The 18635-nt window shown below is 43.1% G+C and overlaps 1 protein-coding gene, 1 non-coding gene and 1 pseudogene across 4 annotated transcripts; 2 read left to right on the top strand and 1 right to left on the bottom strand.

The window, feature by feature from the left end:
- Positions 1-2526: 2526 nt before the first annotated feature.
- On the top strand, positions 2527-10371 carry LOC125517420 (cysteine-rich receptor-like protein kinase 26). 3 transcript variants are annotated; one of them, XM_048682617.2, is made up of 9 exons: positions 2527-2842; positions 3844-4021; positions 4102-4360; positions 4484-4712; positions 4863-4950; positions 5062-5214; positions 7620-7738; positions 8529-8690; positions 9533-10371. In XM_048682617.2, exons 2-8 carry the CDS (start codon positions 3887-3889, stop codon positions 8569-8571), a joined length of 1026 nt encoding a protein of 341 aa, XP_048538574.2. In that variant the 5' UTR covers positions 2527-2842; positions 3844-3886; the 3' UTR covers positions 8572-8690; positions 9533-10371. The 3 variants fall into 3 exon arrangements, with proteins under 3 accessions (XP_048538574.2, XP_048538573.2, XP_048538572.2); XM_048682616.2 differs by having other exon boundaries at positions 2528-2842; positions 3872-4021; positions 4800-4950; XM_048682615.2 differs by having other exon boundaries at positions 2529-2842; positions 4800-4950.
- Positions 10372-12389: 2018 nt separating this feature from the next.
- LOC125517325 (putative serpin-Z12) lies at positions 12390-14255 on the top strand (annotated as a pseudogene).
- Positions 14256-17692: 3437 nt separating this feature from the next.
- Positions 17693-17912, bottom strand: LOC125517814 (small nucleolar RNA U3). The gene has a single exon (XR_007287819.2). It is a non-coding gene; the product is annotated as a small nucleolar RNA U3 (small nucleolar RNA).
- Between the last annotated feature and the right edge of the window lie 723 nt (positions 17913-18635).

The raw sequence follows: 18635 nt of genomic DNA, 5'->3' as shown, positions 1-18635 counted from the left end.
AATTGATTCTGCTATACGGGCCGCAGCAGCCAAATTCTGAACTGGGGTTCGATATACCTGCGGCGGCGGGAAGAGCTGACGCCGACTGGACTCAGGAGCTTGCTGACGTCGACTGGACTCGGGAGCTCGCTGACGCGCTTGCTCGTCGAGTATTCGCTGAAGATTCTCCAGTCGAGTGCGCTCGGCCAGGTTAGCCAAGCGCGCGTCCTCCAAGGCCCGGGCCTCGGGGGTTTCCACGACAATAGGAGTGTGGAGTGCGTCCATGTTCCGGCGGCGAAGCTCCTCTCGCTGCAATGACGTGAGAGGCTCGGGGAGATACTCATCGTGGGATGCGACGGGTCGCCCCCACCCGCGCCTCCATCAGCGCGAGGGAAACCGGGAGGACTGTGTGTTCCATCGACCGCCAGAACCTCAGCCGCTGGGTCGCTTCTGTCGCACTCGGATGCGGTCTCCGCGGAGCCAGTCGAACAGGCCGCAGAGGGATTCGTCGGGCTCGATTGCTGTGACTTGTGGGGCTGCCGACTAGCGGGCCATGGCATGCCTCAACCACCGCTGAAGTCTCGACCGACCAGAGCGCTTGCGCTGGTGGGAGACAGGGCGGGGAGACGACACGGGGGCCGACTGATACCGGGTCGACGGCTGTCGCAGGAGGACGCCACGAACACATGCGCGGAAGTGCGTCGCACCGCGGACGGGGAGCGCGTCGATGTCGAGCGGTGCCTCCTGGAGCCAGGCGGAGTCGTCGGCGATGAACGTGAGCGCGCCGAGACGGATCTCGCGGCCCTCCACCAAAACTCCGCATGAAACCATGATCAAAGGGATCGGAAAAATCGCAACTTCTCCAACTAGGCGCTAAGATTCCTGCCCCACGGTGGGCGCCAACTGTCGTGGTTCTAACTCTGACAGTGATGTAGGGGGGGTGTATGGAGAGGCTGGATCTTAGCTATGGAGGAGTTGTAAGCACACGAGGATTACGAGTTCAGGCCCTTCTCGGAGGAAGTAACAGCCCTACGTCTCGGTGCCCGGAGGCGGTCGATTGAATTATGCGTGTGTGAATAACAGGGGTGCGAACCCTTCATACTGAGGAGGGGGTTGGCTTATATAGAGTTCGCCGGCCCTCTCCTGCCCTAAGTAATGCAGGGTTTAAGGTACATTTAAGGTTGGGCGTTACTGGTAACGCCCCTAATAAAGTGCTATAATGACCATAAAGACTACTTAATAGCCGACCGTTTGCCTGCGGAGTGACTTTAGGTCTCCTGGCGGTCGAGTGGTTAGCTTCATGGTCGAGTGATAGCTTCTTGGTCGAGTGTCTTGAACCCGTCGAGTGGATACCTTCAAGTCGATTGAAAGGTGACTTCTTCTAGGGATGTCCTTTGGTAGGGCTCTTTGGACAGGTCCGTGCCCCTACCCTAGGTACATGTCTTCATCACTACCTGCGCGTGCAACGGGATTACTTTGAGTGGTAAATTACCCATGGGAGCAACACTTAGGGCATGTTTGGTTCCAAATAAGTCACCAACTTATAAGTCGAAAAGTGAAAAAAGTGACTTATTTTGCCAAACAGACTCGACTTATAAGTCACCTCAACTTATAAGTCATAAGTTGCTCCACCCCAACTTAAAACTTATAAGTCACCCCCTTTTGCATGGGTCCCACCACCTGCATGATGTTGATTGGTGTGAAAAGGTGTGTCAGGTGACTTATAAGTCAGGTGACTACCAAACAGGCGTGACTTATAAGTCACTAGTTTTAAGTCACCTGACTTATAAGTCGGGTGACTTATTGAAACCAAACAGACCTTTATTCTAGCTAGGGAATTAATAGTTGTGCCTTGGTATATGTGTTTTGCTCCGGGGGCCTAATAAATCCGAACGGAGAAAGTAAGTTGGCAAGATAAGAAAATATATGTGATTTTTGTTGTATTAGAAAGGTTGTGATTATGATTCAATAGTAGAGATAATGATAGATAATAAATGGTGTAGTGCACGGAATTAGCATTTTGTTATTGAGAAATATCTGATTTTGTTTTGGAAGATTGTTGGTAAAAAAAAGTCTTTCGTCTGTCTTTTTATGAAGGTGATTTCATATATATGATGCAATTTCTAAATTTTTAGTTAACTAATATTTACGTGATTGAATTGAATCTAGACCCTCCAAAGCAAGCATGAAAAAAAAATGAACAAATAAGGGTAGGACAAATCGATTCAATGTTTAGTGGGAGGGAAAAAAACAGCACGGAGAGGGGTGAAGAGAGGTGAGACGAAACTAAACCGACCAAGTGTGACTGAGAAAATAGTACAAGGCACCACTTAGCATGAGTGATGAGCTATCTCACAAAACAATAAACAATAGATAAATAATACAAGGCACTGAGGGAGCACATTTTGATAGATTCGCCAAGGCCTCTACGCACCCGCAAAAAAGAAAGAAGACAAAAGGCCTCTACGACAAAAGGTTGTAAATCTCGATGATGTGCACTGGTAGTTTTTTAAGTAAGTAATAATAAACTCATGTACGCGGCTACCCAGGCGGGATCTTGAAGTTCTAACAACTAGTGGATGGATTCCTCCATACGAGACTTTGTATCCTTCCCGGCCGTGAAGCTTTCCGCGGTCCAAGTCCAGATCCGCTTCATTCCATACCCACTTCCACTTGTCATCCATCTCCTGGAGCTGCAGGTTCGTGCGAGGTGGAGCTGCTCCAGGAGACGACCAACGGGAGGAAAGAGATAGGCCGGCTGCCGGTCGCGAGCAAAGCCGCCGGCTGGTCGCTCCCCTACTCGGCCAGATCCGCTCCATGCCCTTCCTTCGTTAATGGGAATGGTTTCTCATCTGGCATACAGGTTCGTCCCATACAAATCGTACCAACACCTTCGCCTTACGAGCTTCACAAGTACTTATTTCTTTTTCTAGCTTCATTGTTCGTTTTATTTTTCATTTGTATTTTTCGTGATTGGGGAAAGCTGGCAATGGTTTGTATGGAGTTGACCCTTTCCTTACAGATTTAGCCACTAATTTCCACTGTCGTGTATCGACAATCAGTGGCCGCTTATAGCCTTATACACACGATCAAAGTCTACAGCGCTGTTTTATCTCTAATCTGTTATTTACTACTCCATCATATAATATAGAACGTTTTTGCAAGCTGAGGGAGTAATTTTGAACCAGTGCGAGTGCGTGCACACTGTACTGGGAACTGAGGAAAAGAAAGTCACATAGAGAGACAAAATGACATTAATGCCCCAGAATAGTTACGGTGGTGGATCCTTTAATCCCCAAACACAAATCCAACTCAAAACTGGTCGCTGTCTCCTGGTCAACGATGAATGGTTCGGGCAGTGGGGAAGAGGAAGATGCCGGCCGACATGGTCGCGGACCGGATCCCTTCGGCATTTACTGTGTGTTCTTGGAGCTCTCGTTATCCCATGGCAGGTGTCAGGGGCGAGGCGAAGGTCTAAAAGTTTAGTGCTAAAATATAAGTTGCATGTTTTTTCTTGTTTTATACTCCTTTCATTTCATAATGTAGTGCTTCCTCTATCCACGTGCTTCAACTTTGACCGTAAATTTAACTATCAAGACTGATTGCGGCGGGAGCAAAAATTATATCAATGAATTCGTATTCGAAAGAAGTTTTCAATTACATAATTTTTTCTCCCGCCGCAGTTGGTTTCGTTGATTAAATTTATGGTCAAAGTTGGATCTGGAAAACGCGGGCGCACTATATTTTGGAATGAAGGGAGTACTCCCTTCGTTAGTGATTTAAACGCTCTTATATTTTTTTATAAAGGGAGTACTACAAGATATGCTCTCTGTTAACCATGTGAAATATGTTCTGTGTTGTTAGAGAGCTGAGCTAGTGATCAATCTAGCAGGAGATATAAGAATCAATGGCACTAGCGAACAAGTTCGAACAGACAAGTGCGGCGACAAGGGAGTTTACGCTCGAGTCCTTGAAACAAATTACAGATAATTTTTCTAAGAAGCACGTCATTGGTCATGGTGGTTATGGAGTAGTTTACAAGGTATGCGCATATGCTTATTACTTAGATCTTGTAATTTCAAATGATACATAGCTGCAAAGGCTCGTGTATTTTTGTAACAGGGAGTACTGGAAAATGGCGAAAAGATTGCTCTCAAAAAGCTCAATTACGTGCCGGGGCTTGATGACACACAATTTAGGAATGAATTTAGTAACCTTATGAGGGCCGAACATCCAAATATTACCCGGCTGGTTGGCTACTGCTATCACCAAGGACATCAAGTCATTGAGCACCAAGGTGGACATATTTTTGCCCTTGTGGTAGAAAGAGTTCTCTGCTTCGAATACTTGCAGGGTGGAAGCCTTGACAAGCAAATATCAGGTATGGTGCTACTCCACTCAGGCTATTATTTTGCATGTAAAGAAAAATGATCCATGAAATATGTGCCTCTTAGATATCCCTTAATCTACGTATTAGTAATACACTGCTTGTTTACTTCCACAGATGAATCATGCGGACTTGATTGGGACACACGTTTCAAAATTATTAACGGAGTTTGCCTGGGTTTGCATTATCTTCATAATGGGTCCAAAGATTGTATTTACCATCTTGACTTGAAGCCTGCTAATATACTGCTGGATAAGGACATGGTCCCGAAAATTGGAGATTTTGGCTTGTCAAGACTTTTCCCTTCAGCACAAACCATTTTCACAAACAAAAATATAGGAACACCGTAAGTGGATACCTCATGATATATAATCAACTTCTATGTTTTGAACTATAGAAATAATTGTATTGCATATATATATATATCATGCAGTGGATACATGCCACCAGAATACATTGACAAATACGAAATCACATCAAAGTATGATGTATTCAGTCTAGGTGTCATAATCATACGGATAATGGCAGGAGATGAGGGCTACTCCAAAAGTCTGGATATGTCACCGCAAGAATTTCTTGAGCATGTATGGAAGATATCTTTGTATCATGAACAAAAATACTTTTTCACAAATATAATAATCAAGTTGTTCCTTACTTTATGTCCCACCTTTTGCCATTGCGTTCCAACTTTGCAGGTACATGAAAACTGGAGAAAACGGCTGCAGGCAACAATGTTGTCACATACATCAGATCAAATTGAGATATGCATCAAAATAGCATTAAGGTGTGTGGAGGTTGATCGTATGAAAAGGCCAACCATAGCGGAGATTGTTGATGAGCTAAACAAGGTTGGTACCAGAGAAGAGTTTACCTAGTTTAGAGAGTTGTAAGCCAGGATTTACATGACATAACTAAACATCATCCTCTAAGTAACCACTAATTTCCTACTCATGATAAATGCAATCCCTTTTAATTTCATTATGTCTTGAAGTTCTTGCTTACCTACTCCTTGAAGTTCAGCCACTATAAATTGTCGTTTCTCTTTTAGGGACTAATAAGCGGACAAGTAGCCAAAAGTTTGATAATTACTCCATCTGCTTGTTATTAGATGGTGGCTTAAACATAGATATACAAATGAAACTATGCACACTACTTTTCATTTGAATATGTTAGTCCAACAATATAATTATTATATCAGGCATATATTTTTACGACAAATCTAATGATGTTATCTCCATGGTACCACTTGACCTTTATTTTTTTCTTGGTCTTTGGTATGGGCCTTTGTTTATGTTATTATGGGCTTTCTCCTTTTCTCGCTCTTGTAGTATTGTTATTTTTTCATATTATTTTTATTTTAGTGGCATCAAAGTCAAACCCTCCTTAGGGGTGAATTTCTTTTCCAGAAGTCTTTTTAGCCAAAATTTTGAAGTAGCCAAATTTTTCGTCTTAGGTTTTCATTTTAATTTTTAATTGGGTTGCAACTGTAAGTTTTTAACTCGGGGTTGCATAACCAAGTTCTTAAATAGGGTTAGAACTATAAGTTTTTAAAGGGGATCCCAACTACAAGTTTATAAAATGTGTCGCAACTACAAGTTTACAAATGGGATCACAACTGCGTGGGCACAAAACGACTACAATTGGGTCAGGAATGAGATTGTCGGGAAGTTGCATGTTCATCACTAGACATGCAACTACATGTGTTGTAACACGACTACAACTGCAGGGGCACACACTTGACTGCAACTAGGTCAGTAGGGAGTTGTCGGGGCAGTTGCATCTCCATCACTAGAGATGCAACTGCAACCGTTGTAACCCGACTAGCTAGAACTGCAAGGGCACGCACTTGAACGCAACTGGGTCGGTGGGGAGTTACCGAGCTAGTTGCATGTCCATCACTAGACATGCAACTGCAAGCATTATACCCGACTACGGCCGTAAGGGCACGCAGTTGACTCCAACTGGGTCAGTGGCGATTGTTAGGACATCTGCATGTCCATCACTAGACATGCAACTGCAAATGATGTAACCTGACTGTAACTGCAAGGGCACACACTTGACTACAACTGGGTCGGTGGAGAGTTGTCGGACCAGCTGAATGTCCATCCCTAGACATGCAACTGCATGGGCACACACGTGACTACAACTGGGGTCAGAAGGCGGTTGTAATGCTAGTGGCATGTCCATCACTAGACATGAAACTGCAAGCGTTATAATCGGACTACAACTACAAGGGTTCGCACATGACTGCAATTGGGAAGAGTTGGGAGTTGTCGGCTCAATGGCATGTTGGCCACTAGAGATGCATGCATATGTTGTAACGATTGCAATTGGAGTCGGGAAGGGGGTTGTCAGGCCAGTTGCATGTCCACCATTAGACATGCAACTGCAAGCGTTGTAGTCCGACTCTGACTACATGGGCAGAAATCGACTGAAGTTGGGATTAGGGCTTAGTTGCATGTCCACCATTATACATGCAACTAAAATGTTGTAACTGAACTGGAATTCGGGACAAAGCAATTGCAAGCATTATAAGTCGGCTCCAACTGCACATGCATTTTTGTTACTACAACTGGGATCGAGAGTGAAGTTGTCGGGGCCATTTGCATGTAGACCACTAGAGATGTAATTGCAAACATTGTAATCTGTCTGCAACTGCAAAGGCACAAAGCGATTGGAACTAGCGTCAGGAGGGGACTTGTCGGGGCTAGTTGCATGCACATCACTAGACATGAAATTCACAAGTGTTTGTCTAATATTTTTCATATTTTTTCTACTAGCTGCATGTTCACCGGTTGTACGCAAGGCATCCATGCGCAATTGCAACCATCGCAACATTTACGTAACTATTGTCGATCTGATTTTTCCCCCTATTATTCATATGTGCACTAGCTGTATACAACATACTCATGTGCATTTGCAACTGCCAACTAATACTCACCCAAGAGAGTGATTACATAGCCTTTTTAATACTATTTGTTTAATACATAAATCGCCATCCTCTAACCAGCTCTCATCTTGCTGCCACGTATTCCCTCTGTCCGGAAATACTTGTCTTGAAAATTATTGTATCTAGACTTATTTTAGTTATAGATACATCCATTTTATTCATTTTTAGGATAAATATTTCCGGACGGAGAGAAGAGAGTAATAATGAACCACTCCATGCATTTACTACCTTTCAGCTCCTACTGAGCTATAGAAAAGAATGTGCCGTATATGTAATGTTTGTATGTACATGTTTTTTTGGCAGCATATACATATAGCCGATGGTGACGCAAAAAGGGGAAAAATGACGAGCGCAGACCACTCACTCCACTCCATGTCAACTCACAGCCAGCTCACACGGAGGGGCCATACATGCAGCCACAGGTATAGACAATAAACAACAGATGATAGAAACAAGCCAAAAAAAAATACAAATCCAGCATGAATAGTGTCACAGAAGACAAAAACAGATATGGCACTGTTCACATGTCTTGTTTGTTTCTTCATGTATATTCCAAATTTGGATTTAAATTTTTCAAGGGAGTAGACACATGTTTAGTAAACATCCACAATTTTTTTTAAAAATGTTAAAACAAAAAAAATTGAATTTTGAAACATCAAGTGATATCTTCCCGCAAGCGACAAAGGCCTTTTATAACATGGCATGACATATCATGAATAAGACCAAACTATATTTCAACTAGATGAGTTGTAGGCACTCCCATATTTAAAACCCTGCTTTAGAGTAGAGACGTGTCAAAATCAGTGCAGTGACTCATCGACATCTAAAAATTTTAAAAAAAGAGCGCCAGTTGTTTTCATACATCTTCTGACCAACTGCTAATTAGAAACGTGATTGAGGTATCTCTGAAAAATTACTAATAAGAGAGTTGTTACAAAGTTTTTTTAATAAATCACCAGCCTTTGACTAGTTCATTTCGCCGCCACGTATTCCCTCCGTCCGGAAATACTTGTCATCAAAATGCATAAAAGGAGCTGTATCTAGACGTATTTTAATTCTAGATAATTTTTTTTATCCATTTTGATGACAAGTATTTTCGGACGGAGGAAGTAATAATGAACCACTCCATGCATTTACTACCTTTCAACTACTGAGCTACAGAAAAGAAGGTGACGTATATGTAATGTTTGTACGCACATGTTTGTTTGTCAGCATATACATACAGCTGAGGAGGACGCGAAAAGGGAAAAAGTGACGGTCGTTGAGAAGACGAGCGAGGATGTATGCACGCCAAAGCTAGCGTCAGTACCACTCACTCCACTCCATGTCAACTCACGGCCGGCTCACACGGAGGAGCCATACATGCAGCCTCAGGTATGGGCAACGAAAACACGATGACAGATACAAGCCCAAAAAGACAAATTATGCATGAATAGTGGTCACAAAAGACAAAAGTAGATATGCCACTATTCACATGTAGAATTATCTTTTTGTTTCTTCACTTATATTTCAAATTTGGATTTGAATTATTTTTTAGGGAGTAGACACATGTCTTATGAACTTCCACAAGATTTTCTTTGAATTTTTTTGATATACCATATTTGAGTTTTGAACGTGGTATCATGGTATCATGTGATGCTTGGTATCATTTGCTATCTTCCCATAATGGCAAGGCCTTTTATAAGATGGCATTACATATCAAGAATGAGAGAATTGTATTTTAGCTAGATGAGTTGTAGGCACTCTCATATTTAAAACCCTGCTTTAGAGTAGAGACATGTCAAAATCAGTGCAGTAACTCATGGGCACATAAGACTTTGAAGGAAAAAAAGAGCACCAGTTGTTTCATGCATCTTCCGACCAACCGCTAATTAGAGATGTGGTTTAAGTATGTCCAAAAGACAAAATGTTGCTTAGGAACTAATTCTTCATCTGATTGGGTTTGTCAGTCTCGCACATATTACAATAAAAAGTTTGATCAGTAATTCGGTCAGCAGAACATGAGTTATATGCCACAAAAAGTATACCATTGAAAACTTATTGAACTTGTATCAGATGATATCTCTTGTGACACATATAACTAATGTTTTGCTGACCAAATGAATGGTTAAAGTTTTCAATAAAAGGCGTGCGAGACTTATAAATCCAACCGGAGGGAGTATGCTTTATAAAGAGTATGAATTGGCGTGTATAAATAATTGAACTTCTTATTGCAGGTATCCGATCTCCAAAATAAGCCTTTACGTCGGCCTTGGCTATCATCCTGGTGGCGCGACCAAATTATTACTAAGCTCAGTGACCTAGCTAGATTACCAGTAAAATCACTAGTGATTGTAGGTGCAATAGGAGTAGCATTAGTTGTAGCACAAACAGTCATAAGTTCAGTCCCCTACTTAGCACGACTAGTGCTAACCTCAGCTGACTTCTTCCTGTTGGGATTAGGAGCGTATGTCATTCTGAAAGTACTCCTAGACGCCACCGACATGATTGAAGAAGTACTTAATGAACCAGATGGAATAGACGATAATGCCCGCACACTCCTAATGGGATGCTTCTTATTGGGTTCAGTTTTGCGTTTCCCGAACATCCGCTTCGTAATTGGTTTACTTGCCGGTTTGTGTTATGGCGACCACCATTCTGGACTGCTCGCCTTCTTTTTCTTATTGGGCTTAGTTGTGGGTTTCATCCTCACAACACTCCCAACCGCCTACTTCATATTGGGTTTACTTGTGAGTTCCATTCTTACGTATTGGGTAGTTTCCAAAATGGACTGACTTTTGAAGCGGATGCTTGGCTGCAAGGGGAGGGCCGCAGCTCGCCTCATTAGAGGCGGGATGCAGCCGCGGCGCATCCATGATCAAGAGAATGACTAGAGCCTAGCCCATCCGAGGAATGTATTGTCTTGCACTTTTATTTCCTTCTCTGTTTTCTGTTTCTGCTGCATCAGCTGTAAAGATTTTGAAGCAGTTTAAATATCTGGCAAATGTTGCCTGGCCTGTACTTTTAATAGTGTATAATTTTGAGCAATGCTGAATGCAAACTTATTATTTTTTCATGACAGCTCGTTTCTATTTTCTTGGCAGAGATTTAAATTGCAGCCGAGACCATTACAAAAGTACTACTCCCTCTCTCTCAGTTTACAGGGTTTGCGCGTATCCCTAGGTCGTCAATTTAACCAACCTAATACAAGTCATATATTACAAAAAATATATCAATATAAACTTCAGATGTTCTATTTTCAAACGGTATAATTTTTTGTTATATAGTTTATATTAGAGTGATAAAATTGACAACCTAGATATATATGCATGACTTATAAACTGAAACGAAAGGAGTAGCAGGCATACTGCCAGATTAATTAGAAAGAAGGAAAGAAAGACGACAGATAAGAATGTGCTTACTTTCGTACAGACTCCGAACCATCACAATCGTGGAGGTGGGTTCAGAGTCGATCATAGACACGCAAGAAGTGCTAGTCTGGACCTCTTCGTATACAACTGAGCTCCTCTGACGTATGGCGCCTGCCATTGGGCCAAGTTCCAGTCGGGCCCATGAGTCAGTGATGGAACGGCACCCTGCCGCACAGCAGGGGATCCTCGTCCCTTTGCAACATGGTTTCAACTGTGTGACCCAACAAGTGAGGGATAAATGAACCCAAGATGAGCAGAGATACAACCAAAAAAAAAAAAGGATCAACAGTAACAATTAATTACATCTTCATTTGTCGAAAATCAATTTCCGCCACCCGAGCTCATCTCTACCCGCGTCGATAAAAAAATCAAAATAAATAATAGAAAAATTCAAAAAAAAATTGATGGGGTAGAAAATTTGATGCGTGAGGTCTACTCCAATTTTCAAAACATTTGAAGATCTGAGGAGCTCTCAGCAAAAAAGACAATTTGGGGGTCTGTAAAAATGTTTATTGTTCATGTACTGTTTTGGCCGATTTGTTTTTTTTGCTGAGAGTTGCTCAGATGTTCAAATGACTTGAAATTTATAGCGGGCCTCACATATCAAATTGTTTACCATATAAATTTTATTTGAAATTTTTTGAATTTATTTTGAATTTTGTATAATTTGTTTTCTAACCGGGTGCAGATGATGCTAGGCACCAAAACGTCCTACTCCTCTCTGAAAAACAGGATGCTACAAAACAGTAAATCCCAACTGTCCGCGCAGCAGCGCTCTCGTGAAGGAAGCTAGCACCTTCTGCTCGATTGCTTCGTCGGGCAACGATGAACGTTGACAACTTGATCCAGAGCAGAATGTCGTCAAGGCCTTGCCCTAATGAACACGAAGCAACTTTATGCATCTGTACTTACAAGTGACTCCCAAACACAACGTAACTGATACAATAGGCGTCGATTGTAGGGATGTAAGTGGACCCAACTACGAAGTCCGCGAACATCTGCAAAAACGATAATAAGCTACTCTCTCCGTTCACTTTTGTAAATCATTTTAGACAACTTAAAATGAGTTATTTTGTATATTGTCTGAAATGTTTTTAAGCTCTTATAAAAATGAACAGAAAGAGTAATCATTGTTACTTTAAAAATGAAGCTAATACAAAAATCATGAATGCGGACGTTCGCAGACTTCGTGTCGGGAGACCGACGGCCGCCGGCACGGGAAGCAACTTGGTATTCTCGCCACTGTCCATCCACGCGGCGCTCACCATGCCGCGGGGTGCTGGCGTGCAGGGCGAGAACTCCTGCGTCGATAATGTAATGATGTATTTTTTTTACTTAAGTTGGTCCACTGTGCAAAAATTCATTAAAAAATGTCATGTCAATGTATTATTATGTCATTCTAATAAATAAATGAAAACTTGCATCCTCTTAATAATAAAAATGTCATGTCAACAATAATGAAAATGACAAGTTCTATATAATAAAATCGTCATCTTGTTAATAATTAAACTGCCATCCTCCTAATAATAAAAATAGCATGCCAACTTCACCCCATCTCCTGCCGCCAGGGAGGATCGACTGGACGCCGGCCGCCGCCTCCTGTCGTCTTCAACATGTGATCGATCGATGGACACCAGTAGAATCCTGTCTGAACCCTGCCGCGATGCCGCGAGCCCACGGCAAGCCACACTCCGATTTCGCCCTTCGGGAAGGCCGTCCTCCTCTGTCTGGCCCTGTTCGCGGCATGGCGCCTCTGCTCGACCATATTCCCCGCGGCGCCTCCTCGTCCTGGAGCCGACCCTGCGGAGGAGGTAGCGGTAGGAAGCGACTCGTCGTGCCTGGCTCTCGCCAGGGAGGTTTGCGTCCGGGCGGCAGCCGCCACGGGAAGCAACTTCGTCTTCTCGCCGCTGTCCATCCACGCGGCGCTCGCCATGGTGACCGCCGGCGCGCGGGGCGACACGCGTAGGAAGCTCCTGCGATTCCTCGGGTCAGCGTCGCTCGACGGGCTGCACAGCGCGCCGGCGAACGAGCTCGTCGGCAGGCTCAACGGCCTGCCGCAGACGTCCTTCGCCTGCGGTGTCTGGGTTGACCGGAGGCTGGCGCTCAGGCGAGAGTTCATGGCCACCAGGGCGTCGCGGTACGGCGCCACGGCGGAAGCCGTGGACTTCGTGTCGGGAGCCGAACAGGCGAGGCTGCGCGTGACAACAGGCCGGGCGCAGTACATTGCGCTCTACCCGGGCTTCAGGGCCCTCAAGCTGCCCTACAAGAACGACGTACTGCGGCAAGCTGATGCATTCTACATGCTTATTCTTCTCCCGGACAGCGACACTATCAGTCTCGCTGATCTCTACAACAAGGCGGTGTCGACGCCAGAGTTGATCAGGAAGCACACGCCGGTGGAGGAGGTTCCAGTGGGGCGGTTCATGGTGCCCAAGTTCAACTTCACTTGGTAGGGCTCAGTGTGCGTCATTTCTTCACCCCAGGCATCTTGGACAGTCTTCTTAAAGTTAAGCATCTTGATCCAAAAGTTTTCAAAACGAAAAGTTTTTGGCCGTTTGGGTCCCTTATCACATGCCAGGAGAAGTGGGCAATGATCTGAAGCAGACAACGTGGAGCAGTTCAGAAAACGTGGAGCAGACAACCTTGAAGCACAGCACTCCTAATTATCCTGGCATTAAACTTGTATATGATTTTTTCTTATAATGTTTCAAACTCTCTTAAGTAAGCAATCAACAAGCCTTTTTATTTGGAGAGCAGCACTCACTCTTGTCACCTGGAACACCTGGTTTATCGCCTGTAGTAGGCAAACCGCCGACTATTTACTCAAAGGTGTAGAATTCCCATCAAAACAATTATCTGGCTACTACAGATTGAGACAGACTGAATACAGGCGCCATGTTTCAAAGGAACAACTTCTTCTTTCTGCCATCTTACTCATGGGTCATGTGTGGTCTTCAGGCAGTTGAAGCAAATGATCACCTCTGTTTCAGTTGTCGGTTTGCGAAGTCCTCCTACTTATGCCCTGAGCCCTGACCATTAATCTCGGACTTGAATTTCTGGATAATATTTCAAACTCTTAAGAAAGCAAGCAGGCAATAATCTTCTTTTATGAACATCATCACTGCTGGAGCATCTTGATTACCAGGACATTGAGTAACTACATCTTCAAAGGATTACTGCACCCCAGCCTTCATAGATGCCTGAAAGTTAGCTAATGCAGATGGTTAATCCATGGATCTCACCTTGAACTTGAAGCTGCATTGGGTACTTGACGCCAACTGAATCTTATTCTGGATTAGCTTGTACTCCCTCCGTTCCAAAATAGATGACTCAACTTTATACTAAAGTTAGTACAAAGTTGAGTCATCTATTTGTTGAGTCATCTATTTTGGAACGGAGGGAGTACATGTGGAACAACAACTGAATCTGATGGCCAGATGTTGTACAACCAGATCTTAGCGAAACCCGGCCCATCAGAGAAACGTTCAGCTGTGGGGATTTTGAACTGCTTTTAATACCTGTACATAATTTTGGACAGTGCTCATTGCAACTTTTTTCATGACACATAGTTTTTTGGTTTCTTTAGCTTTTATGCCGAATGAAATTGCAGTCGGCCATTACCAAAGTAGCAGGCATAAGAAGCAAGGAATGACTTCTTTTCAGACAGTTTGCAAAATAATTTTTGTGTGCTGAAACATGTATCAAAACAAGTCTTGAAGAAATCAGTCTCTACATATTTGAAGCGCAGCAGTCCTAATTAGGCCCTGGCCTTTTTTGAGAGAGCAACACTTACTCTTGCCTCCTGAAGCTTCTGGTACAGATGCATGAAAGTGTTGAAAGAAAAGCTGAACTCATTCTCCAACAAGCAAAAGAAAGTCTTGTTCTGAATTCCACAGCCAAATCAGTACGCATTTTCGTTACTGAGCATACTTGCAGTAGGCAAACCACCTACTGTTTTCTCCAAGCCAATGTGCAGAGAGTTCTTTCTGAAAATCAAAGGTGCCGAGTCCAGTCAAACTTTACTAATTGAGAGAAAGACTGATACAAGCGCCATGTTGTGAAGGAACAACTTCTTTCTGCCATCTTACTCTGTTTTAGTTGTCAGTTTGCGAAGTTCTCCTTTTTCTGAACATCATCACTGCTGGACATCTTCTTGAAGCTAATTCAGATGACCACATCTTCAAAGGATGACATAACCACATCTTCAAAGGATGACTGCAGCTAATTCAGATGATTAATACATGCATTTCACCCTGAACTTGAAGCTGGATTGGGTACTTGATCAACAACTAAAACAGAGTAAGATGTTGTACAACCTCTAGGCCAGCTTATCGCCAGATGTTGTACAACCAAAAAAAGCAAAAAAAATTGTGGAGTCTGTCAGACAGGCAATAATCTTCTTTTATGAACATCATCACTGCTGGAGCATCTTGATTACCAGGACATTGAGTAACTACATCTTCAAAGGATTACTGCACCCCAGCCTTCATAGATGCCTGAAAGTTAGCTAATGCAGATGGTTAATCCATGGATCTCACCTTGAACTTGAAGCTGCATTGGGTACTTGACGCCAACTGAATCTTATTCTGGATTAGCTTGTACTCCCTCCGTTCCAAAATAGATGACTCAACTTTATACTAAAGTTAGTACAAAGTTGAGTCATCTATTTGTTGAGTCATCTATTTTGGAACGGAGGGAGTACATGTGGAACAACAACTGAATCTGATGGCCAGATGTTGTACAACCAGATCTTAGCGAAACCCGGCCCATCAGAGAAACGTTCAGCTGTGGGGATTTTGAACTGCTTTTAATACCTGTACATAATTTTGGACAGTGCTCATTGCAACTTTTTTCATGACACATAGTTTTTTGGTTTCTTTAGCTTTTATGCCGAATGAAATTGCAGTCGGCCATTACCAAAGTAGCAGGCATAAGAAGCAAGGAATGACTTCTTTTCAGACAGTTTGCAAAATAATTTTTGTGTGCTGAAACATGTATCAAAACAAGTCTTGAAGAAATCAGTCTCTACATATTTGAAGCGCAGCAGTCCTAATTAGGCCCTGGCCTTTTTTGAGAGAGCAACACTTACTCTTGCCTCCTGAAGCTTCTGGTACAGATGCATGAAAGTGTTGAAAGAAAAGCTGAACTCATTCTCCAACAAGCAAAAGAAAGTCTTGTTCTGAATTCCACAGCCAAATCAGTACGCATTTTCGTTACTGAGCATACTTGCAGTAGGCAAACCACCTACTGTTTTCTCCAAGCCAATGTGCAGAGAGTTCTTTCTGAAAATCAAAGGTGCCGAGTCCAGTCAAACTTTACTAATTGAGAGAAAGACTGATACAAGCGCCATGTTGTGAAGGAACAACTTCTTTCTGCCATCTTACTCTGTTTTAGTTGTCAGTTTGCGAAGTTCTCCTTTTTCTGAACATCATCACTGCTGGACATCTTCTTGAAGCTAATTCAGATGACCACATCTTCAAAGGATGACATAACCACATCTTCAAAGGATGACTGCAGCTAATTCAGATGATTAATACATGCATTTCACCCTGAACTTGAAGCTGGATTGGGTACTTGATCAACAACTAAAACAGAGTAAGATGTTGTACAACCTCTAGGCCAGCTTATCGCCAGATGTTGTACAACCAAAAAAAGCAAAAAAAATTGTGGAGTCTGTCAGACAGGCAATAATCTTCTTTTATGAACATCATCACTGCTGGAGCATCTTGATTACCAGGACATTGAGTAACTACATCTTCAAAGGATTACTGCACCCCAGCCTTCATAGATGCCTGAAAGTTAGCTAATGCAGATGGTTAATCCATGGATCTCACCTTGAACTTGAAGCTGCATTGGGTACTTGACGCCAACTGAATCTTATTCTGGATTAGCTTGTACTCCCTCCGTTCCAAAATAGATGACTCAACTTTATACTAAAGTTAGTACAAAGTTGAGTCATCTATTTGTTGAGTCATCTATTTTGGAACGGAGGGAGTACATGTGGAACAACAACTGAATCTGATGGCCAGATGTTGTACAACCAGATCTTAGCGAAACCCGGCCCATCAGAGAAACGTTCAGCTGTGGGGATTTTGAACTGCTTTTAATACCTGTACATAATTTTGGACAGTGCTCATTGCAACTTTTTTCATGACACATAGTTTTTTGGTTTCTTTAGCTTTTATGCCGAATGAAATTGCAGTCGGCCATTACCAAAGTAGCAGGCATAAGAAGCAAGGAATGACTTCTTTTCAGACAGTTTGCAAAATAATTTTTGTGTGCTGAAACATGTATCAAAACAAGTCTTGAAGAAATCAGTCTCTACATATTTGAAGCGCAGCAGTCCTAATTAGGCCCTGGCCTTTTTTGAGAGAGCAACACTTACTCTTGCCTCCTGAAGCTTCTGGTACAGATGCATGAAAGTGTTGAAAGAAAAGCTGAACTCATTCTCCAACAAGCAAAAGAAAGTCTTGTTCTGAATTCCACAGCCAAATCAGTACGCATTTTCGTTACTGAGCATACTTGCAGTAGGCAAACCACCTACTGTTTTCTCCAAGCCAATGTGCAGAGAGTTCTTTCTGAAAATCAAAGGTGCCGAGTCCAGTCAAACTTTACTAATTGAGAGAAAGACTGATACAAGCGCCATGTTGTGAAGGAACAACTTCTTTCTGCCATCTTACTCTGTTTTAGTTGTCAGTTTGCGAAGTTCTCCTTTTTCTGAACATCATCACTGCTGGACATCTTCTTGAAGCTAATTCAGATGACCACATCTTCAAAGGATGACATAACCACATCTTCAAAGGATGACTGCAGCTAATTCAGATGATTAATACATGCATTTCACCCTGAACTTGAAGCTGGATTGGGTACTTGATCAACAACTAAAACAGAGTAAGATGTTGTACAACCTCTAGGCCAGCTTATCGCCAGATGTTGTACAACCAAAAAAAGCAAAAAAAATTGTGGAGTCTGTCAAACAACCTCTAGGCCGCCCTGCACAAGTGAACCAGGCAGGAACGATCCTCTACAACCATTGGATTGATCCCATCAGGATTCATCCAGGCCGTTAATCACGCTCTGGCCTAGAGGTCAGAATGCATCAACCAGACTGAAGTGCTTGCCTCCTTATTGGTAAAGGATGCAGCGGTACGAGCCTATAGAACAGATCCTGTTCAAGTAAGGTCGTGCTACAAGCAGCAACGGCTCGCCTTATAAACTGGTTTAGTGCCGCCTAAACTAGCGAGGTGGGACTAATTGAGTAGAGCAGGCACATGCAGCAGCGCCTCCACAGGCAGAGCCTGGAAGAAGGGTTAGTGGCCCATATAGCTGGGCACGAGAATGAGCAAAGCCCAGCCCATCAGGGAAACGCTCAGCTCTGGAGATTTTGAACTAGTTTAAATATCTGGCAAATGCTGCATATGGTGTACTTCTAATAATTTTTGAACAATGATTATTGCAACTTATTTCAAGATAGCTAGTTTTTTTTGTTTTCTTTAGCTTTTATGCCAAATTAAATTACAATAGGCCATTACCAAAGTAGCAGACACATTGCTATAGGTTGGAAAGAAGAGAAAAAAGAATGCGACCGATAAGAAAAAAACTGGAGAGAAAAATGGGTGTGGTGTAACTCCAGAACATCGCGGACAGAACATACGCTTGTCTGCTGAAGTATCCTTTTGTTTTGTTGAGTCAGCTGTTCAAATAGTATTCCAGCCGGAAAGCTGCTTGCTGCAACTCCACTTGATCCAATAGCATGTGCCTGCTCTACTTAATTTGGCGCGGCCCTCGATCACGCCAGAGGGAGGCGCGCACACGACTGGAGATTGACAACAACACAGCGCGACGCAGCCAACGCTCGATGCACCGCAGCCGAATTGCCAGATACATGGATGAATGCATATCAGGGACC

This window comes from Triticum urartu, chromosome 6A (genome assembly GCF_056163025.1).
Source record: "Triticum urartu cultivar PI428250 chromosome 6A, HENAU_Tu73, whole genome shotgun sequence".
In the NCBI taxonomy this organism is placed as follows: Eukaryota; Viridiplantae; Streptophyta; class Magnoliopsida; order Poales; family Poaceae; genus Triticum; species Triticum urartu.
This window is presented reverse-complemented; position numbering and strand designations above follow the sequence as displayed.

Coding starts and splice junctions, on each gene's coding strand:
- LOC125517420 (XM_048682616.2), top strand. CDS start 3,887: ATGGCACTAGCGAACAAGTTCGAACAGACAAGTGCGGCGACAAGGGAG. Junction 4,361..4,483: donor CCTTGACAAGCAAATATCAG/GTATGGTGCTAC, acceptor TTACTTCCACAG/ATGAATCATGCGGACTTGAT. Junction 5,215..7,619: donor TTGTTGATGAGCTAAACAAG/GTTGGTACCAGA, acceptor TTTTTTTGGCAG/CATATACATATAGCCGATGG.